The sequence below is a fragment of the Sminthopsis crassicaudata genome, chromosome 6 (genome assembly GCF_048593235.1).
Source record: "Sminthopsis crassicaudata isolate SCR6 chromosome 6, ASM4859323v1, whole genome shotgun sequence".
Lineage (NCBI taxonomy): Eukaryota > Metazoa > Chordata > Mammalia > Dasyuromorphia > Dasyuridae > Sminthopsis > Sminthopsis crassicaudata.
This window is the reverse complement of record NC_133622.1, coordinates 232,198,262-232,221,450: the sequence shown is the minus strand read 5'-3', so window position 1 is coordinate 232,221,450 and position 23,189 is coordinate 232,198,262. Positions and strand designations below refer to the sequence as shown.

The 23,189-nt window shown below is 40.3% G+C and overlaps 1 protein-coding gene across 2 annotated transcripts in view; it reads right to left on the bottom strand.

Annotated features, from left to right (window-relative positions):
• The window catches only part of TTC17 (tetratricopeptide repeat domain 17), a 105,275-nt gene that overhangs the window by 39,497 nt on the left and 42,589 nt on the right, over window positions 1-23,189 (bottom strand). For both annotated transcript variants that reach the window (XM_074276630.1, XM_074276628.1), the window contains exons 12-16: window positions 19,969-20,084; window positions 19,651-19,816; window positions 19,336-19,413; window positions 18,984-19,208; window positions 15,367-15,553 (exon numbers count right to left, since the gene is read on the bottom strand). In XM_074276630.1, the coding sequence (XP_074132731.1) occupies window positions 15,367-15,553; window positions 18,984-19,208; window positions 19,336-19,413; window positions 19,651-19,816; window positions 19,969-20,084 (772 nt within the window). The remainder of the gene's footprint in view (window positions 1-15,366; window positions 15,554-18,983; window positions 19,209-19,335; window positions 19,414-19,650; window positions 19,817-19,968; window positions 20,085-23,189) is intronic.

Sequence of the window (23,189 nt, the reverse complement as noted above, 5' to 3'; positions counted from 1 at the left end):
TGGGAACATCACATGCTGGAAGAATAAAAGGATCACCTTGCTATTTGCAGGTAGCTAGAGATTTCTGAATTCAAGCTGACTTCAGCACCTAGGACAGTGCACCTAAGTCCAGGAGTTTCAGAGAACTTTACTGCTGTTGAGTGACGGTTCCTTTCTTTACCTACCAAGTTTATTTTCTGTGGCATAATCAGGGAAGAAGAATAGTGTTTCACAATGTGCATCAAAGTCATTGAGAATAATGAAGGCAAAAGGATGCAAATATTTGCCAAGAAAACCTCTGATACTACACTGTAGTGGGGGGTAGGAGTGGTGAAGTGAATTCTACACAGATTTAAACACAAAGGAATTCTTTCCTTCCTTTAAGGATCACAGAACTATGAAGGACCCAAAAGATCACTTAGCCTAGGGTCTTTTAACCTTCAATCTGTGAACTTAACATTTTTTTCTATAATTGTATTTCAATACAATTAGTTTCCTTTGTAATTCTATGCACCTATAAATCTTCTGAGAAAGGATCCATAGGTTTTTTGTTTTTTGTTTTTACTGGATCAAAAGAGTCCATGATACACACAAAGGATAAAAAAAAACAAAAACAAACCTTTTACTTAATTCAAACTCCTCATAGTACAGATGAAACCCTAAGAAGTAAAATGACTTATCCAAAACTACAAAAATGATAAATATCAAAGGTGGGATTTGAACCCAGGAATAATGGATGATGTGGAGCTGGACGGTCTACATTCAAACAGTATCATTTCCAATTAATCCTTACTGACCTTGGAAAAGTCGGTATTATAGCAACAGCATTTAACCTAAGCAAAGTAAGTGGCCTTGTTCTCTCTACCCTATACTTTTCTACACTGGAGCAGGAAGAGGTATGGGCAGAGAAAAGAAAATCTAACATCTAGAAGTACTAATAACGATTTGCTTTTCTGTTTTGCAAATGATAATTGTTTCCCACTGAAGCAGTCTAAGCCAGTTTTCCAAGTGCCTGGTATGCTAGCTAAATATTGTTCAGTCTAATTATTGTTCCGGACCTCAGTTTGCTCATCTGTAAAAAAGGAGTTTGGATCAGAAGGCTTTTGAGGATCTTTGCATTTCTAAGTCTATGGTTCTTGTGATGTTATATCTGCTTTCTTTTCTACCATACCTTTTCTCTTCATATACCTCACTGGGGTCAGCACTAAAAATAAGTGACAAAAGTATGGATACTCTGGGATAGAAGCCAGAGCATATGAGTGGCTAAGTAATGTGGCAATCACCTTATACTAGTACAAATTCCATATAACACACCAGTGGTGAGCTGTATATGTTCTATCGACTTTATTAATGGGCACAGAGTTAATAGGTGTCCATCTGTAGTTATGTTTGAAGGCTACCCCAGAGGAATACAGACATACCTGATTCACCCACCTCATCCTTCCAGTGAAAGTATTTTATGCTCAGTTCATGTAAAGACTCCCCAAAGAATGGCTTAGAATAATTACACAAACAGATAAAAAACCAAAACCAAAAGCAAAAACAGCTACCTCCAATTCCTATGGCTTTTTTCATATTACACAGAGATGGTAGCATGTTGATATCAGGGGAGGGATGCTGGAGGTGAGCATCAAGGGCTATTAACACTGTTCTGACTTCAGAATTACTACAGGCACAGAGAAGTGGGCAGAGGCAATAGACTTGTCACTCAGTAGCTCTTTTATGTACTGATACTGTGATCTCACCAATGAGTATTTTCCTCCTCTGGTACAGATTAAAAAAAAAATCCCTATGTGATATGACTTGTCCCAGTCTCCCCGTTGTTCCTCCACCTACTGTGCTTGGGAGGGCAGGGGATGTCTTCCTCTAAGTCTTTTCTTCCTGTAATATGTGAACTTGGGGATCGCTTAACAAAGAGCTTATAGAGTCCCAAGAATCAAAGTAGCATCTATAGATGGCTTAAAAAGTGTGTTTGGCAAAGATCTCACATTTCAAGTTCCAAGAATGGAATTTAAAAACCGGTTGGCAGCCTCTGTCCTATTACCTATCACTTTGCCACTATCACTGTAAAGAAGAGGACACCATATTGAACTAAGGATCTTTTTTTGTTTTTTAACTTGTTTCATGAGTTAGCATTACTAAAGAATCCATCATGTAATATCCAGACAAAAGGCTGAAAGCCAGAAGCCACCCCACACACTTTGGTAGGCTGATGCTGGGACCATGTCAAAGCCTTTGCAGTACTGTAGTTTTGGACCTACTGGAGCTTAGACTCCATTAGCATAACCTCTGAAAAACTAGTCACCTTCACCCTACAATGAGACATCAGAGTGGGACTTTTAGAACTATCTGGGGAATGTGGAGTCTTTTTACCTGACTAGGCTGGTGATACAAGTATTTTGGCAGAGACAATCAAATCTGGACCAACTTGGTCCATCAGCCTGATTGTGAAAAGTGAATTTAAATAATCTCTATAGAGATTTTCCAAATGAGGATGCAAGAACATCTTAACTGAGTTCAAATTTAGTGATACTTCATAGGTTTTAAAACTTGATTCATTTTCATAGTGAATATACAAAAAGGTGTCTTGTTTGCAAGAATGGGTACAATACTTAAATTATCACAGCTCCATCATTGATATCCTCTCAAGAAGTATCTTTTGGAAGAGGTGAATGGATCAATGCAAAATCCTTTTCTCCAATTAAAGAATAGTGTTTTAAGGGCATGGGACCATGATAAGCATTTTGATCACATCTAATTACCAGAAAAAAAGTATGGCATAGCATTTGATGATCAGCCTAGTTAAATCCTCATCTTGTGCATTTCCTCTCCTGACTTTCTTACTTTCTTGAAGCCATCAAGATTGGGGTTCCTTAAGAATTCCTTGGAAATATATGGCTACCCTTAGACATGGTCCTATGCTCTTCCACATCACACATACTCCAATTCTTGCCACTTGTGGTTTTCAGGCAGAAGACTAAAGGAGAATTGTTCAAGCCCAGGATTCCCAATGCGTTCTCTTTCCTTGGCTCTTGGCAGAGAGGAGATTCCAGTACTGCAGGAGCAGCAGGAATTAGGAGGGCTTGCTCAGCACTGGCTGGCTGATCTGATGCTCTCCTTCTTTAAATCTGATTGGCTCATTATTTTTTCATGTTCGTGACTTTGGCTCTTCGTGACCTTCTAGTGCTAGATAAGCAGGGGCTGGCAGTTAATGAAATTTAAGCAGCTTTGAAGAAAACCACCGAAGGGACAATTGGGATGGCAACATTCAAGATTGGTTCTTAAAAAAAGCACTTAATGAGAAGATGAGACAAAGACTATCTGGAGTTAATAGAATTCGTAGCCTCTTTGAAAGGGCTCTTAAGTTTTTCCTGCAGTGCCATGGTACAAATGAACTGACATAAGAGACCAGAGAAAGAATTAGACTGAATTTTTTGGGTTCAAAGCTAAAAGCTGATGACAGCAACAATGAACAGTGGGGGGAACCCCCCCTGCAAAGTGTGTACATACATCCCTATAACATAGTCTTTTCAAATGTCATTAAGCCAGTTGGACAGAATTCTTTTAATTAGGCTCAGCTGCTGCTGGTACATTAAGTCATGGAAATGAATATGGATAAATCAGTGCTATCAGAATGGGCTTCAAGGCTTGTGTTTTGATGAACTTATTAAAAAACATTCATTTCAATTGGGTTCTCAAGGTTCACAGTTGTCTTTGTGTATAAAAATTAATTAGAAATGGCAAACATTTCTACTTGCGTAGATAATGGTAATTTTTAAAACCCTAAAAAACACATGGGTCATTGCACTAAAAGTACTCCTTTCCTCATCTGAAAGAGTCATGCCTATGGAAGCTATGAGATATTAAGTTCAATTTCTTGTTCCCTTTAGGCAATACTCCATCTCTGTACATCTCTGCAGTGCATCCTCCCCCTCACCCCCCATATCTAAAGTCCAAAACCCAGCTCAAGCATCTTCTTCTCCATGAAACCTTTTTTCGAACCCTTCAGCTGATAGTGCCTCCTTGGCCCCTCGTTGCCTTGTAGTTGTGTGTCTGTTATGTGTGTACGAGCATATACACATTCTATCCTGATAAGAATATGAGCTTTTTGAAGGTAGAGACTTTGGAGAAAAAAAAATGGATCCCCAGTACTTCAGAGTGACTACATGAAGCTTATACTGACGCCTACCAATTGCTAGCATCTTTCCCCTCTTCCAGGAAACTACTTTGTGTGAATTTTCCTATATTTTGTTTCCTTTTCTGTTCACATGTATCACCCTTATCCATCAATAGAATGTAAGATCCTTGTGGGCATTTTTGTCTTTGTATTCACAGCACCTAGCACAGGGCCTAGGTCATGGCAGGCCCCTAATAAATTGAAAAGTATCGACATTGCATAAAAGTAAGTTTCTCTACACCCCCTGCCTCCAAACAATATTATTCTTATAAGAAACTGAAGATTAAAGACAAGTGCTTTACTTATAGTATGTCTCTTGCCTTAAAAATGACAGGTAGATATAATATATAGCATCCTTCCACTTCTGCTTCTACCTGAGACTAAGTGTACCTGTAGGGGCCAAAAATACTCATGGCAATGCCTAATGGGGGGTCCAGTCATAATAAAGATTACCTTCGTCCCTCCTGCTTCCTTGCCTCTTTTCTCTTCTCAGTAACTACAATGACAGTTTGTCCTTTATGATATGGCTATAGAAACCACGTTGAGCTCCTGGTGCTGTCTGGGAATGGGGCCCAAAAAGACAGAGAAAGATATCTAAATTTAACTCTCCAGTCCTGTCAGCAGATAAAAGACTAAAATGTGACTGGAGATGCCTTTTACTGGGTGCCCTGGTGCTACAAACAGAGAGGGAGGGCGAGCAGTCCTATGGCCTGGATTTTAATGAAGGTCTTATCATTAACTTAGGTTTCCTTTGGTGAAAGTGAAGGTAGAATATGTGTCCATGCATTATGAACTTTCCCCCTAGGATGACTGGGCAAATGAACAAGCAAAGATACCTTGAAACGCTGTACCTTCACAATTCCTCATCCTCCTGGTGAGTGGTGGCCGCCTCTAACTGGCAGGCCAGAGTTCTGGGCCATCCCTGCTGATGACAAGAACCACTTCAAAGCCACCTGACAGTAACCTCTCTCCAGTTTCAAGGTTCTGTTGCCACCTTTGATGGAGGAGCTGTCAATCTCAGTTCTCCCTGGAGTACTGGCTACAAAGCAAGGCCAATGTGAGCCCTGGGAAACAGGTCCAAGTTCAAGAGAACCAAATGGCTCAAGCTGTTCGGGTTAAACGCTGCTGCTCGCACAATCTACCCACTATCTCCCATCCTTTATTACTAGTGGATCTGCAAAACCCTTCTAATGGGGGATTCTGTTTGAAAAAGGTTTCCAATGGAACTGTAATCACAAAGACCTGAAATCAAACCCCATCTCAGATACCGAAGGGAAGCTGAGCATGTCACTGAAATGTTCTCAGCCTCAGTTTCCTCATTTGTCAAGGAAGGGGTTGGTGATGGGCTTTAAGGCTCCTTCGAGTGCTACAGTTACGATTTTGGATCCTTTGGGACTTTTTTGTGTTAACGTAGTCTACAAGGTTCTTGAAACTATTGAATTAAAGTAATTTGGATCACAGAGAATGAAGGCAAGTGAATTTTATTTTAGGAATTGAAAAATTTAGAAATTTTATTTTAGGAATTAGGAATTTGTTCCTAAAGGCAGATAGAATTTTTTTTATTTTTTTAAATTAGGCACTGAGCACTTAAGCAGTTTTAGAGACTATGGCCAATTTTAATGAAGCTTTAAAAGTGAGTCTGATTTTGCTTTAGGATCCAAAGTAGGGAATATGGGTCTAAGATGTCACGGCTGATATTTTACTAACCTCATATATCATTAGCTTTCGGCTCTAATCACCAATAAGAAATAACTATGATCTGGACCTTTAGTTTTTTTCTCAACTGTCAGTTGCAAATAGTATTTCCCATGAAAGTTAAGTAATCATCATTTTTTTGGAACTCATAATTTTGCTTAACTCACAGGCAGCCTTAGGTAAAGTCAAAAGGCAAATACATTATTAGTGGGTATATGAAAAAGCAATATATGATGTACCACAGTGCTCTGGGGTATCACTACATGGAAAGATGTCACCTTAAGGCTTTGCCCAGGCCCACACAACAAAGCTTGAAGAGCTGAAGGCCACTTATTCTAAACTTTCATTTTACAGAAGAGGAAACTGGAAGTCAGGGCTCTTTTCTATTGCGGAACACCCAGTCAAGATCTCCTTTTACAAAGGAAGGTAGTGAAGGCCTGCAGAGGTGTGATGGTCAGCCTGAGTTCACAGAGGAAACAAGAGAGCAGTCAAATCAAACCAAGTAACCATGCTGCTGAGCTCTGAATTTCTAATTCTTGGGCCACAAACACATGCTAACAAGAATGGGGAGATGTATCAGCAGTGAAGGTCCTGCCTGCATCGATATTGGACTCTTGCTATTTCTCTTACTCCATCAGACTCTTGTTTTGTGAAAGTCTACAAAAGAATAGCAAGATGTGCTAAGTTATTTAAAATGGAGACAGAGGAAGGAAATTGTCTTACAATTTTAAATTTTGTGGGGGTAGAGTGACATGTAGGCAGAATTAGGATTAACCACTCCAGGAGCCCAGCCAGGGAATCCCTGCAGAAAATAAATGTGATGATAAGCCCAGAGTGTGAAAGCAGGAAAGGAACACTGATGTGCTGCCAACTGTACACTTTAAATATTTCAGGATTTAACAAGGGGATTTTCCATTATTAAAAACTACCAAAGCCTGCACTGTAAAGGATTCATTCTAGAGAAGATGGGGGCTTTGTAATAAAATATAGCAAACTGTGTTAGCCGAAAAAAATTCTAGAAAAAACTCTTTCTGCTTGAGATATAAGGATGCTGGAAATTCCAATGACAAAAACCTTGTCCAAGGTGCTAAGACACTGGGCTTGAAGTTGTTTTTCCAGCAGTGTGGATGCACTCGCTCTGAACCACAAAAGGCAGCAGTGACAGAGGGGTATAGCATGATGTAGTCAGGAGCATGATCTCCACATCCAAATCACATACAAGATTCTTTTGCTGCTGGAACTCTGAAGTAAGAGATGGATTTTCTTTTTCCCTTGTGAGGCTTCAGGGAAGGGAGTGACAAGGAGCTGATGAGGAAATGAAGACACTTTCCATTAGATAAAAGAAGTACTTACATGTAATCTTTTATAAAAGGACTCAACTAGTTTCGTTCTTTTAACTCTAGACTATTGATCTAAGATGAGACATAGCTAAATCTAAAGTAAAGCAGCAACATTTTTGGAAAAACAGGCTTCTGAAAGAGATGGCAGTTATTTCTTCAACAGGACTATCTTAATGAGAAATGTGTTTATACGACAGAGTAAGTTACCAAATTGTGGCGAAGACTCTTTGAAGAAAGCTACGGCAGTGGTTGGACTTGGGAGGGTATTCCACTGGGCTTCTGTGTGTCTAAATTTAATTTTTTCTTAAAAGATGGTACTTAAGAAAGGTAATGTGGTCTCATGGCTAGAGAAATGCCCTAGAACCAGGAAGGTGTGCTTCCAAAATTCATTTCTGACACATGCTGGCTGTGTGACTTCAGGCAAGTTGCTTAGCCCTCAATGCTCTAGGATTGAGGTGGGCTGCAGGTCCCCCACAACATGCTCAAGCTCAGCCTGAACCAGATGAAAATGTACTTCCTGACTTTAATGTGTTGATGTGTTAGTTTAAAAAGAATTGTCCATGCTTGTTGTTTCCCAGTTAATATGTGGCCTGCAGGGATCCTTAATACAGTTCAGTGGCCCCCATTTTGATCTGAATTTGACATCACTGCTCAGAGAAGGTTGTAGAGGGAGTTTCTTTGTTCGGAAGTTCCTCCTTAGTCCAAAGAACCCACAGGTCCACTCTATCACTCTCTCTCTCCTTAGGAATTATGTGAAGATTCTGCTATCTGGATGGATTTTAAAAATCTTAGAGGCCAACAAAGTCAGGTTTTTTGTTTTTTTTTTTTTTTAAATAAATGATTTCTGTAAAATAACCTTGTAGAAAAGTACCTTGCTTTAAAGTAAGAGACAGGCAAGAAGACAGCTTCTGAAACAGAAGAGTATTTGTGTGGGTTCCATGTTTTTCGTTTGGACTAGTGGCTCTCCCAGGGAGAAAACTCGCTCTGTCCATAAAGCTGGGAATTACCTGCTCAGTAACTGGAAGTCTTAAGAACTGCCTGGGGCACCAGAGCTTTACAAGCCTCCTCCAGAGTCACCTAGTCAGAATAGGGTGGTGCTGGGACTGGAACGGGAACCTTCACCTCCCCCACTCTACTTCCTATCCACAATTCCGTCTCTTTAGGGTGGCAATGTCTTCAAAAAGGAAAAAAGGAGTCACTGAAAAAGAAGAAACAAGTCTGCAAAGATTGTTCAATTCTGCTGAAGACCAGAGGTGGCTGAGTTAATAGTGTGTTCACAGAAGCTAAAAGAGAGGACGGAGGCAGACCTAATACTAAGCCAATCCCAAGGCCAGCTGCTAGGTCCTCAGCATAAAGCCCAGTGATGTGAAGAGAAGCTTGGGAGGTGGTCAAGGTTACATTCCAAATTTTGGGGATTGAATTTCTTAAAAGATGCTTTTGATGGGGCCCCTTCAATCACTTCAATGTCTGCATGTGCTCTAGATGGCCGGAGAGGATCCTTTTACCTTTAACCTTGACCTATGAACCCTGCAGTTGCACACAGACCCATCATGTCGTGTAGTTTGTGCTGAGGGAAGACCTACATTAAATGTTTCTTTCCTCCTACACATCTGTGGGCCCTCTGAGTGAGGCTTTGTGACATTTTTGTGAAAATGACTTACAAGTGCCTGGTCAAAGTTAGAAGGCTTCCCAACATAAAAAGCTCTAGGTTCTAATCAGAATTCCGCCACTGGCGTGCTTCAGTGGCCTTCCTGAACCTCAGTTTCTTCACCTATAAAATGGGGTTTTCACTCTCTGTGGTCTGCTGGACATGAGGTGTTTGTGAAGGAAAGAACTGAGGAAGCACTCTGCGCTCTTGAACCAAAAACGCTGCCGCGTGGAAGGTTATTGGGCAAAGCAACATCCTAGGAGGGGGTGCGGCTCCGAATGGGACCACCTGAGTTGTGTCCCAGCAACTGGCCAAAGGCCCTTTTTGTGGGGTCTGGTAGCAGTGGCAACGTTCTGGTGAAGTGCCACTGGCTGGAGCCACATTCTACGGGCCTCCGCCCACAGACCCTCTCCGGTTTGGGGGCACTGAGTCAGCAGCTCGGTGCACCAAACCTCTGGGGTTGGCAGCAAAGGGAGGTGGGCATGCTGTGGGTGTGCTAACAGGCATGACATCGCTTTTAAAGGAAGCATTGGGATTTATTTTTTTAAAAGGCAAAACATCTACCTTTATTCGGAAGAATTTGGCAAACAAAGAACTTTGATTGTAGGGAGTGTGTGTTGGTCCACAAGGGGGCACTAGAAGCCAGGAAATTTTTTTCCCCAAAATTTGGATCATTTGCACAAATGCTTTAAGCTGCAAGCTCTTTTGGAAATACAGAAACAAAGGCGAAGAACACACAGACTAAAATAATAGGACAGAAGGCAATGAAACGAGTTATAGAAAGAGAAAAGATTTATGTAAACAATAAATTTGAATATGGAAACACTGTGCTATGAGAATACATTCTGATGAAATGCAGACAGGGTAAACAAATCACCTGCACACTAGATTGGAAAAAAGCACATGCACATGAACTGGAACATACTTGTACAATTCAGCAATGAAAGTCCGTATGGATACATTTTTACTGAAACCCACACATTACTGAGCGGCTCCGGAACGCCCGGCACCGCAAGCTCTAGAGTAGGTCTGCTGAGGACAGAGTAAAACATTTACCCACAGACAGAACAGCTCTGGCCCAAGAAAAACCAAGGGTCACGTGTTCAGTGGGCGAGAAGCCTAGTGCAAGGCTTCTGCATGGTAAACTGTGAATCAGAGGCAAGCCTTTCCCCAAGGCCATTTCATCATCTGTGAAAAGCAGATAGCTCAACTTCCCCCACCCAACTGAGGCCAAAAGATGGCAGAAGGAGGAGGTGAAGAATCCCCACCAGGCTTCAGACTCACTCTCTCCCCCTTTATATGTTTATCAAAACAGGTCACTGAAATCAGTCCGGCCTTTGAACCACAGGCAAGAGGTTTTCTTGACTCAAGAAGTTCAGTTCCCTTTCAATGCTAATGTTCTAGGAAGAGACTGACATCAATACACTTTCCAAAAGTGAAATTAAAAGCCAGATTTTCAAAACTGAAACACAAAATACTCAGCTGAATGACTGAGCTGTGCGACTATCCCTGTGGCAGAACTATACAGGCTGATGCTTTTAAATAAGGCTTATTAGTACAACTGCCCTTTATACATCTCCTGCATTTTCTAATGTAACAGAAATTGTAAAGTACTTAGAAAATGAAGTAATGACATGCAAATGCTACAAACATGATGAATACCATGGAACACCACAGAGAGACAGCTTTTTGCCGTGGTTGAACCCAGTTGAAGAATCCAATGAAGATGTCAAATGATGTTGAATATTGCTAAGTCAATATTATTATTATCAACTTATGTGTGATTCCTTTTGTTTCTCTATTCTGGCCTTTGCTGACTTCAAATCCTTACTTCTAACTCTCCAAGGACCTGCTACTTCATGGGTTTGGATGAGGCCCTCCATTGGTGCAGATGGCAATTCTTCCATACCCTAAATGGTCTTCATGAGTTGCTGTGGCCAACCTTTTATTACCTGGGGATGATGAGCCCTCAGAACTGCCTAAGCTGGTCCTTGTAAAAAAGAAACTGAGACTATACGCAGGCTCATGCTTAATACTTCCAGTCCAGTGAGCTCACCCAGGGCTTGTACCCAATTAGCAGAGCCTTATGGCAGAACAAAATTATTATACTTATACAATTCTTAAATCGTCAATTCTAGAACATAAAAAAAGTAGGTTACCAGTTTTTTTCCTTGATTTTTTGGATAACAACTTGTCAATCCGCCCTCCTAGCAATTTAGTGTAAGGCATCTTGGGTCCTGAAATGTAGCTTTTGCTTGCTGTTAAATAGTAAATAGCTTAATTCATTAAAAAACAAAAACAAAACAAAACAGAAGCCAGGCAGGGGAAGAGATAATGAATAGGAACATTTCTGATTTTTTTTTTGTTTTGTTTTACAGAATCTTACATCTCATCTATTGCTAAATTTGGGAAACTAAAAAAGGTGTATATGAATGTGACCAACTCATTTTCACATACATTTGTAATGGAATCGCAAGATTTCATCAAATGTAGACAACCAAATTGCCTTTCACAACTGCCAAACTGCATGCTTATTGAAGACAAGGGGAATAAATTCTCACTTTTGCCAAATTATGGGCTGAACAATTCAAAATGGCTCCACTACATTATTCTTTCAATTAAAGCAATGATATGGCTATAAAAACTATCTACACAGGAGAAATTTGGTCTCTGATTAAAGCTGTGAAAGATGAAAACAAACATGTAATTAGACTGTATAGTACAAACACATAATGGAGCTGGACACTGGAACTATCCTCCAAAAACATTACACCTGTAAAATAGTTTTAGGGAAAAAAACAATTTTGCATTGATTTGGGCAGATTTATATAAGTAATCTGATTCACTGCTAATTCTGTCATGACATTTTAAGGTCATTTATTTGCATGATGAATGAATTAGTTGCAAAAGCTATTTATGGAGGCTAAAATAGCATAATACCCACTTCTCAGGATACTGGTAAAATCTGTGAAAATAATTGATGTGTGAAATCAGTAAAACACACAAATATTTCAAGATCTACTCCCTATCCCTTAAAATACTAACCTTATACTCTCTGAGATGGTTTACAATATTCATTTGTTTTAAAAAGAGTCCCAATAAGTATATGTGGGCTATCATAAAAATTTAAGACAAGAGTTTGGAAGACTAACAGTGATTGTTCAAAAGTGGTCAGAAAAACAATTCAAAAATGGATTTCTAAATTTATTTTACAGTCTGGGTCTTAAAAATGCTCATTTGACTTACATAGAACATAAAAATAATCTTAGACCCATATACATATATTTATTAGAAAAAACTCTGCTTTTTTTAGGGTGAAAGTATAGCTAAAGATTCCGTTTGAGTCCTTTTAACTACGTGTGAAAGTTATGTTTTTTCCCAACTCTCATTCAAAGACGATCAAAGCCAAGAGGTTTATGTGCATGTGCTGGTGTACGTGTGATGGTCTAGATCTGGAATTTGATGTAGAGACTAGTGGTAAAGAAATTTCTTCCTTCCTAGCACTGAGTACAGTACCTGGCACCTAGAAAGCCCTTAATAAATGTGTGTTAACTTGCCTGATTCAGACTGGCAGCTACTATATACCTTAAGAGTCTTAAGAGGCTGCCTGGGGCTCTGAGATTCAGGGTACACAGGAAGGATGTGTCAAAAGCAGGACCTGGCCTCTATCTCACTGATCTTGAGGCCAGTGTCTGCAAATATAGTAAGTTACTAAATTATCCAATTAGGTTAAAAAAAAAAAAAATCAAACAATCCCTATTCTATCCCCCACCCCCCCATCCCCAAAGAAAAAGAAGCAGACCAGCTCAGGTAGCCAGAAGACAAATAGAAACGTGATTTTTATCATTAAATGAAAATGCTGAAATGCTCCTTGCTCCATCTATCTGGTTAGTGAGATTTTAAAAAATCACTTAGGATGGCTCAGCCTCTATGTGGGCACAGAACTGAGTGCATCAGGTACAGAAAGAACTGGAATTCATTCACATATCAGCTATAGAAACCTGGTTTCTTTAAGGTTATTTCACTTTCTTAACTGTTGAAAGAGCAAAGTCAGTGGGGTAATTGGAAAAGGGCAAGTATTCAGTCAAGGAAAAATCATAGACTGAAATAAGTTTCCTGTCAATGATGACAGTCATTTATATCCCTCTAGAATGGAAAAGTAGAGGGCCCTAAGATGTTGGTGGGGCAGGATCTGGTAGTTTTCCAAAGAGTAGAGTGAAACAAACAGGAAGCTGAGACCTGGGTTCTAGTCTCAGCTCTGCCACTGACTAATAGTGTAACCCTTCAACTTTCTGGGATTCAGCTTTATATGTGAAGAGGGATGATCGTCCTTGCCCCATTTCACAGGACTGCTGCAAGTATAGATTTAATGACATACTATCTGTGACTTCTGGGAAAACTGTCAAGTGCTAAATGAACATCTGGGATTATCATCACAATCACCCCAAGATTTTAGGTCTGCCAATACTGAGACTTTTCTTTAATGAGCTCAATAAAAGCCTGGCTTCAAAATTCACAAGAGGGCCTGTTACCTACTTACATGTGGACAGTGCACTTCATAAATGGGCTAAGAAATTACCACTCTCATCAAGAGATTTGCTTTTAATGCCAGAATGCAAATGAAGCATTGTTAGAAACAGGATGTGATTTCTGAAAGATGAGCCCTGGGAGAACTGCTCCTCTTGTTCCTCCTCCTCCTGATCTTCCTCCTCCTCTTGTGATAGCTCCAACTTAATTCTGACATCAAGGGCTTAGGGACTCAATATATACCTGAGCTGCAATCATTTCCTATGTAATATTTCTTGTATTAGGGAAGAAAAGACTTCATAATATCCTTCAGGGGAAAGTACAAGACCAAAGCACTTCCTTTCTTGACAAAGGAGATATGAACAATTAAGAAGAGATTTCAAACAACTGAAATACTAAGGCAAAAGTATCCCTTCCAAAGGGAGATGGCTTTTAGAAAGAAGAGTTACTGGACGGCCCCACAGTGGGGGTTTCTTTCCCTCTCAGAGGATTGGTGGCAAGAGAAAGCAAGCTGATGGAGAGTGCAGAAAGAGTCACTCCATGAGCAGCTCGGTGGGAGAGAGGGAGTGACTGTCCACAAGGCTGTTTTTGGACATCCAAGAAATTGAAAAAGCACAGATTGTATCCAAATCCTAAAATACCCCACATTTTGGCATCCTTATATTCCTGAGTCTTTTGCTTTCTTTGGATGCTTAAAAATACAGTAACATTTAAAAACTCAAATACAGACAGTTCCCACTTTACATACATTCGCATCACACAAAGTGGGCTCCCCACAGGCCCCTCTGCCTCGGGGTTCCAGCTTGCCCTGTGCCATGGGTTTTGGCAGGGCCACACAGAGCCCCAAGTGGGATGGGCAAGGTCTGTGGAAAGATCCACTTAACCTTATGAGAGAACTGGTTGTACTGGACTGGAGTCGAGGAACACTGGGGAGGACTGCCTTGAATAGAGCAATGTGTGGACTTAAGTCAGAAGACTTGGTTTCTACTTCCAGTGTTGCCACTCCCTGGGGGTGTGCCATGGACCTATCACAACTCTTCTGGAGCTTGGTTTCCTTATCTATCAAATGAGAACTGGCAAGGATGGTAACTACAATGGCTTCTAGCTCTAAGATTCTAGGACTACTCAACAGTGCAGGGATTCTTCATGACTGCCAGCGTATCACACCCTTCCACGCATCCAAGTGATTAAAACGAGTTCTTAGTCATTAATATGACATTTGGGTCTGCTTCTAGCCAAGCCTCTTCACCAGCTGTCTATTTCTTTTTCACTCAAATACCCACATACATTTTCAAAATTTCAACTGTGAAAGGCCTCAAAAATAAACAAAGACCAACTGGGCTACCGATTCTAAACAAGAACAATGTACTGATAAATCCGTCATTGCCGGATCTTCTATCTGCATCTATCTAAAGTTGACTACAAAGAACTCCATGCTCATGAATTCAGAGCCTGCTTCGAGTGTACGAGGAAACTGGTTGCTTGATATTTTTAAAAGGGTCCCCTCAATCATGATTTTTATTGGATGAAGATTAAAGCAATAAATGATTCTTAATCAGTGTGGAAACGTAAGAGATTCTGATAAATGAGTGTGCACGAGAGCTCTCCTGTTTACAGGCAGTAATTCAAGTTTGGTTGTCTAAGGCACACTGGGCTTTCTCCCTGTCTTTACATATCCCCCTCCCACTGTTGGAAGGAGGAAACACTCTCTTCTCACAACTTATGATTTTAAAAGCTGCAATGGCAGCCCTCAGTCTCACCCTTTAAAGGGGAGGTTTTTAAGGTTTTCTAAGTATTTCATTGTTCCACCTAAAAGACTTGGGTTCAAGCCTCACCCTATATTTTTACAGCATGGAGAGAAATTTCTATGACTGTCATAATTACAGACACATGAAGAGCAAGGAATTCTCAGGAGATACCTCCCCCCGGCCAGTCCTAAAACTGGCAGGTAGGCCGGAGGCCTCAGCTCGCTTCCTGGCCAGCGCTTGGCAGCTGCTTACCACTGCACGCGGAGGAAGGGGTGGCGTACAGAAACGGGTAAAACTGCATGCAGCGGACCAGTTTCAGGCTGCCTTCACACTCCAGACACCTGGTCGTCACGTTCAGGGCCTGCCGAAAGGCCTGAATCGCCCCGCTGATGTTCTTCAGAGCAAGATAGGCGTTTCCTAGGCTCAGAAAGGTCAGAGGCTGAAAAGAAAGGGAAAAACCCAAAGTAAGAAAGTAGGGAATTTTTATTTTCTTCAAGTTCCAAAACAGCAACTGGGACTCTGGAAAGCACAGGCTTCCCGACGAAGTTTGGAATCATTGGCCATTTCACTGGCACTACCTGGTCCTAAAATGCAGCTAACAATCTTCATTTGGGAGCCATCGACCTCTTAAAAAAATCCACACCTAATGTTCTTGTGATGATGTAGTAAATCACCATTTAAAGAATGGGTTCACAGCATATGTTAAATAAATATATTTATATATTTATCATTATACACAGCCCTTCTAAAGGTAATAAGCACAAACTATTTCAATGTAGTCCAGTCTTTCCTCCTAGTTTTGCACATGGAATGAGAGGTCTGGGAATGGGAAGGGAGGAAAACTGAGACTGAGGGCCATTTAAAATCACATTGGCTACTCACTGTACCAGATTATGGCATCATTAAAAAATTCCTTACTTGAAGGAAGTCCAGTTGAATTTTAACCTGTTCATTTGCTTACTCTCTTCTTCAATTAGTTGGGACAAAAGTGCAATGGGAAAACAGAATTTGTGCCATCAGCAATCCAGCAGTAAAGTAACATCTAACATACTGGTATTAACTCATAGAAAATGTTTCACTGTAACACTGCCAACTGACAGCAAAACTCTCCCAACTTTAGCCCAGCAAGTGAGCACTTTTCTCTTCAGATTACACTTTAAATATTATTTAATGGCTTAAATCCAACCCACAATTAAGTATGACACTTGGATTTTCAAAGCATTTCTAGAGTTTGCATAAAGATACTAAGTACCGCAGTTAACACTTAGTCAGAATAATGACCATGCTAATGGGCTGGGGCAGCCAATTTACTTCATTAAATGGGAATTAGCATTCATGGGTTGCCTTTGCCTTATTATTTTAAGATGCCATTCCATTTGGAGAAAAAAAGTTGCCTCACAACTCCCCTGGAGTCACGGTGACGTGACTTTCCCAAGTTACTCATTCACACATGAGGGAAGCGAGGGGTTGCTCTGTTCACTTGTGGGCAATTTCTGACCTAGAAAGGAACCTGTAGTTAACTGACTTGAGATAGTTTTCCTTTTCAAAACAGTCTCCTCAAAGATGATCTATTCTGTCTCATTTGCCCTATTGTTTTGATTACTCAATTTATTGGCAATATTTGTGTCCTGTAGAGTTTAATTAAGTAAGGCAAAAAAAAATTAGCCCCCAGAGGCTACATGGGAACTCAGTCTGGTTAAAGAGGCAGCAGTTTTATTTTATATGTTTAATGTTTTATACTCCCCCCACATTTTCCCTGAAGTTTTTCCAGCTAACACCTTATAGAACTGTCAAAGCAAAAGCAATACCTTTTAATCATTAACTTCACCTACATCTCTAATCAAATCTATGGCGTAATAATTGTTCTTTATATCCATTCTTCTCCCCCATTCCTCCTCACAGAAAATCTTTTCCTTAAAGTCACCGTAGATGGACTTCTATGACTAACACTATGCTGGGCTTGGAGGGCAAAATGAATGGCTGAAGGAGGCCTTCTTTATTTATTGTAAAGTAACTGGAACTTCTGGAGGACCTTTGGATTCAGAAGTGACCTGGAGAAAAAAGGGAAATGTAAGCCCTGGGGAGAATCCAGAATCCAGAACGGTGACTTTGCTCTCCTGGATTCAGAGACAGAGGAAAGGCTATCAGAATATCTATGAGCAAAAGGAAGGCATGAGCTGAGTCAGGGTTCAGTCAAATGAGAGAAATGCGATGTCAACATAAAATCACAATGGTGTCTTTGGGATCCATTAAAAAAAAAAAAAAAAAAAAAGAAAAAAAAAAGGACCCTGCTTTTCCAAGGAAATCTAAGGAGCTAAGCAAAAATATGACCTGGGTCTAAGGCTGGATGCCAGATGAATTAGCAAAAATGGCTAGCAAATTCAAAAGTCAGGGCAAAGGAGGAGCCTAGTCCTAGAAATAGGAGAAAGCCTGGAAGAGACAGATGAAGGTTTTAAATCTGCCCTAAACCAAGTTAACAGTGCAAGTAAGACTTGTGCTATTGTATACCTCATCTCTAGAGCACTCAGACTCTGAAATTCTCTTGCACAGCAGTAAACATGTTCTGTACTCTTGAACTTATATAACATGCATCAAGAATCATTAAAGGCTCATTTGGCTAAAGAAAAACCAAACACATGGCCCAGAGGTTCCTACTAGTGGAAGCATATCTGCCATGGTCCAGACCAGATTTTATTAAGTTCAACTTGGCTTCTGGTTGTCATTCCCAACGGTTCGAGTTTTAGGTTTCCAAGTAAAAAGATAACAAAGTAGGGGAAGGGCTCCCGTGGAGAAGAAAGGACAGATGGTGAATCTCATGGTTAAAATCTCTGGAGGAGAATATTGATTCTCCCTCTGCTTCATTTCCCCCTCCCTCCATCCCCCAGGGAGGGTAACTAAGAGTCCAGAATTTTGTAAAATTTGTGATTGAGCTAATTTGAATGCTATAGTGGGGAGGAACCCCCCCTCCCATATTAGCTGATTTCTCTTTAACTTAAAAAAAAATTGGAATCACAGGATGTGGAGCGGGGGGGAAGCCTCAGCTATGTTTCAGTCCAAATATCCCATTTAAGAGATGAAGACTGAGACCTGGAGCCAATTAGTAAGCACCAGAGGCAGTATCAAAATTCTAGCCCTCTAACTCCAAATCAATTATTCTTTAAGCCATGACATGCTATCATTTGCCATTTTTAATGTATCCTTAAGATCCTAACTACTTTATCAGTTTCAGCACTCTTTCACTTATCAAATATCATTTCAGAGGTTGCAGGTCACAGAATAAGGGGCACAGATGAATAAAGACTTCCTTATCTTTTCCTGAGCAAACAAGTGGCACAGGTAGTTAGGAAGACCTGAATTTCCTGAGTTCAAATCCTGTCTTAAGACATTTACTGGACATACTATTTAAATGTTTGCCTCATTTTCTTCATCTGTAAAATAGGCTGGAAAAGAAAATGGCAAACTATTCCAAGTATCTTCTAAATGGGGTCATGAAAAGACAGACATGAATGAAATATCTCTACATCTTCTCTTATGGTCAATCTAGGCTTTGTATGGATAAAAGCTTTAAAACTGTCTAGGGATTAAGGAGAAAGACACAATGTTTTGTGAGGGAAGGAGCCTCAAATGATATAGATGTGGGCTCTGAGGTGGCAGTCCTCTGCCTCATTTAAACTCATCTTTAACAAACTGCACCAATGTGGAGCATTGTACATTTTAAAAAGGAAACAAATGACCATGCACAAATACACACAAACATCCTCTGTGTGATCCACACAGCTCCTCCAAATCAGGGCGTTGCCTGCAAAAATGCAGCCATGGAGAGGGCAGTAAACATGTTGGAAAGTTCCCAAGAAATAAAAAGTCCGCACCTCAGAGCTATTGATCGCCAACGCCTGGAGGAGCAGCTTGCTAGCTTCATGGTGAAGGCCGTAGTGCATCAAGAGGTTGGCTAGGTTCACAAGAGGAATGTCTTGGTGCTGAGGAGGAGCCAAATCCAAAGCTCTCTGCAAGCAGGCGATGGCAAATGTGCTGTTTCCCAGGGCTCGCCAGTAGAGTCCAGCTTCATTGAACATGAACCACAAAGGCTCATTTGGCTAAAGGAAAAAACCAAACACATGGTCCCAAGGTTCCTGTTAGTGGAAGCATACCTGCCCTGGTCTTTATTAAATTCAACTTGGCTTTTGGTTGTCATTCCCAAGTAAAAAGATAATCTTTACTTACCTTATTGATGGCGTGAAATAAGAGTGTTCCTATTTCATCCTCTGTGATAGTATAGTTATTAATACGGGAAAGCAAAATCTGAAAAGCACAAAGCTGACATTTAAAACGACAAGGAACAAACTTTAAAGGAGCCCTTGCATCTGTGGGCATTTGTAGAAATGGGGTATTTTGTTTTCTTCCCTTGACTCCCAGGGTTGCCACCCTCTGCTTCAGGGGCTGCCTACTTAGCATTTGTCCTACCCAAAGCTCCACTATAGAGATAAAGAAAAGCCGGTCAGAATCAAAGCAGTTACTGCCAAACAAAGCCTGCCTTACTTGTCGTGCGTAGTCATCTGGCATCTTGAATTTCAGATCCAGATGACTGTCTAGTTCTTTGAATTCAAGATATGGAGTCTGGCTGCTTCGAAGGCCAATTGCAGAGGCGCAGTCTGGGGAATGAATCTCTCCTCCCAAAAGGCCTAAATCCAGCGCTGCTTGAGTCCTGCCACAAGAAAAGGAAACAACATTTATGTCACTAGGGAAACAAATGTTTCCCTCTTAAATGAAGATTGACAACTCAACGCAATTGTCTCCTTGGGGTCAGATTATTAATCACGCAAAATCAAATGCTTTGACCGATCTTTCATCACTTGCCTGAATCCTCGATTTTCTGGAGGTAAGAAATATGTTGGCAGTTCATCACCAGGAGGGACTGCAGGATAACTTTCTGCACAGTCTGTTCTTTTGGGCCACAGAATATGCTGCTTGTCCTAATAAAGGAAGTTTCCCATCAGTTTATCCCAATAAACTATCCCAATAGCCTCCTAAAATGAACTAATAAAGTAACAAAAATGATGAAAGATAAAAAAGATGAAAGAAAGAAGACCACTTTTGTGGAACCATATTAATATCACCATGTCAAACTCTTAGCTCATTCTGGGCTGATAGGCATTGTCTGAGCAAAGGTGCTGTCGGTCAAATAGATAAAGGCACACAAGCCCTTTGCCAGTTTCAAAGTGCTACGTACATAAATGACAGCTGGCATCACTAATATTTTCTATGCTTGAAATGACCATGGGGAGAAATGCATGTTTTCTGACTGAATCATTTTTTATATCTAAATTCATAGTCTGTAACTTTTCCCCAAACTTCTGGGAAGAAACACAGCTAAGTATTGGGTTAAATTCATTGGCAAGATGACTAATGATACTCAGAGCTCTGCATGGAGCACTTATGCACTCATCCCTGCACAATGCTTCCTCCTTAGCTTTGGTAACATTGCTCCCTTGGGGTCTTTCTTCTGTACGGTCTTTGCTGTTCATTTGCTGTTGATCTTTGCTGGTTCATTATCCTCCTCTGGTTATCTAGTTGCAGATATCCCCTAAGCTGCTTCGCTCAGTCCTAATACACAATTCCTCTGATTTCATCCACTGCCATGGATTGAGTAGAAGAATCTGGACCTTTCTGCACTGAGTTCTCGGGGCTGAATATGCACTAGCAAAGAAACCTTTTAAGCTCCAGGCCCATTGTTCTAAATCTGCCAGATGTATCTGCCTGGATGTCCTGCTGGTAATTCAAATGCAATGCATCTAAAATGGAACTATTTATCTCTCTGCCCAAAACATATGCTCCCTATTTATTTTTCTTTGTCTGTTGATGATAATATTCTCCTTTTGGTCACTGAGGTGAAGGCAGGATTTTCTACATCCCTTAAACTGTTGCAAATAGCTCCATAATGGTCTTTCTGACTTCTCTCCCCTTTTCCAAATCATGCTTTATACACCTGCAAGCTCTAACAATATCATCCTCCCTCCCAAAGATCTTCTGTGATTCTCTTGTTAGCCTTGTTGAAGTGTACTTCAGGCCCCCCATAATCTGGCTTTAATCAATCTCAGGAACTTAATGTACATTTCTTTCCTTTAAAAACCCTATATTTCTCTTCTGTTATCGTATGGTTCCTTCTGCCTCTCCTTTCTTTTGTCTGTTTCTTGTTCTTTTGCCTGGGATGGAAGCAGAGCTGCCACTAATAGGCCCATTCTGGTATTGACTAGCATAAGAGCTTCGAACTGTTCCATTTTCCAACTTGAGGCCCTTGCCCTTCCTTAAGCAAACCAACTCCTCCCTCCCATGTTCCTGAGGACTCTTCATTTATAGTAATACTATACTTATTAGGGGCAACCAATCAGTTTAGCCTGCTGCAGCTCAGAACTCTTGAGCTTGAGCTTTGCCATCCCTAGTTTCCTGAGAAGCATGACAAGTAGCCCCAGTGGCTCCCTTCTTCATGTTTTATGTTTGTACAGGTTTCTCTCAAACACCTCTTATTCTTTTCTAGTGTTAGAAGACATTCCTCTTAATATCTCTGACTTAAAAACCTAACTCTTGCTAAGCTCTCTACTGCTGGTGTTCCTGTGAACTGGTCCAACCATTCTGGAAAACAATTTGAAATTATCTTCAGTGAAGTGATTGAAATAGATCTACCCAAAAACCCATTACTACAAGACCTATCTTTCAAGGAGGAAGAAGACAGAAAGGTCCCATATGTGCCAAAATATTAAAAGTAGCATATTTTCTAACAGCAAAGAACTTAAAATAGATATCCATCAATAGGGACTGTGGTACATAAATTTGAAAGAATCCTACACTGAATAAAACAATGAATATAAAGAATCAGGAGAAATACCCAACATTCTATACTAACATAAGGTTAAAATGGTTCATGATTTAGACATAAAGGGTGATACTATAAACAAATTAGGAGAACAAGGGATAGTTTACCTCTGAGATCTGTGGTGAAGGGAGGAATTTATGGCCAAAGAAGAGCTATAGAGCTCTTATGAGATACAAAGTGGATAATTTTGATCATATTAAATTAAAAAGTTTTTGTACAAGCAAAACCAATGCAGCCAAGATTAGAAGAGAAGCAGAAAACTGGGGGAAAATTTTTTTACATCTAGTGTGTCAGATAAAGGCTCCTTTTCTAAAATATATAGAGAACTGAGTTAAATTTATAAGAATACAAGCCATTTCCCAAGTGATAATCAAAGGATATGAACAATTTTCAGACAAAGAAATTAAAGCCATTTCTTGTCATATGAAAAAAAATGCTGTAAATCACTACTGATTAGAGAAATGCAAAGTAAGCAACTTCGAGGTACCACTTTACATCTCTCAGAATAGCTAAAATGACAGAAAAAGATAATGATGAATACTGCAGGGGATGTGAGAAAACTGGGATACTAATACCTTGTGGTAGATTTATGAACTGATCTATTCGTTCTGGAAAACAATTTGGAACTATACTCAAAGGGCTATAAAATTGTGCATATCCTTTGACCCAGCAGTGTCTCTCCCGGGTCTATATTCTAAAAAGATTATAAAAAAGGGAAAAAGACCCCCAGGTGGAAAAATATTTGTTGCAGCCTTTTTTGTAGTGAGAAGGAAATGGAAACTGAACGGATGTCCATCATTTGGGGAATGGATAAATAAATTATAGTATATGAATGTAATGGAATATCATTATTCTATAAGAAATGATTAACAAACAGGCTGATTTCAGAAACATCTGCAGAGTCTTGCATGAACTGACGCTAAGTGAAATGAGCAGAACCAAGAAAACATTGTACAAAGAAAAAGAAGATTATGTGATGATCAATTGTAATGGGTGTGGCTCTTTCTAACAATGAAGTGATTTAGGCAAATTCTAATAGATTTGTAATGGTGAGAGCTATCTGCACCCATGACAAAAAAATCGTCCCAACATCCATCCTCTACCAAATCAGCCCCTGCCTAAATATAAATATCCTTATCATCCTTGCAATTCTATCTACCATTCTGGGTGGATGGGGGGGGGGGGGGGAGGAGGGGACTTCACCAAA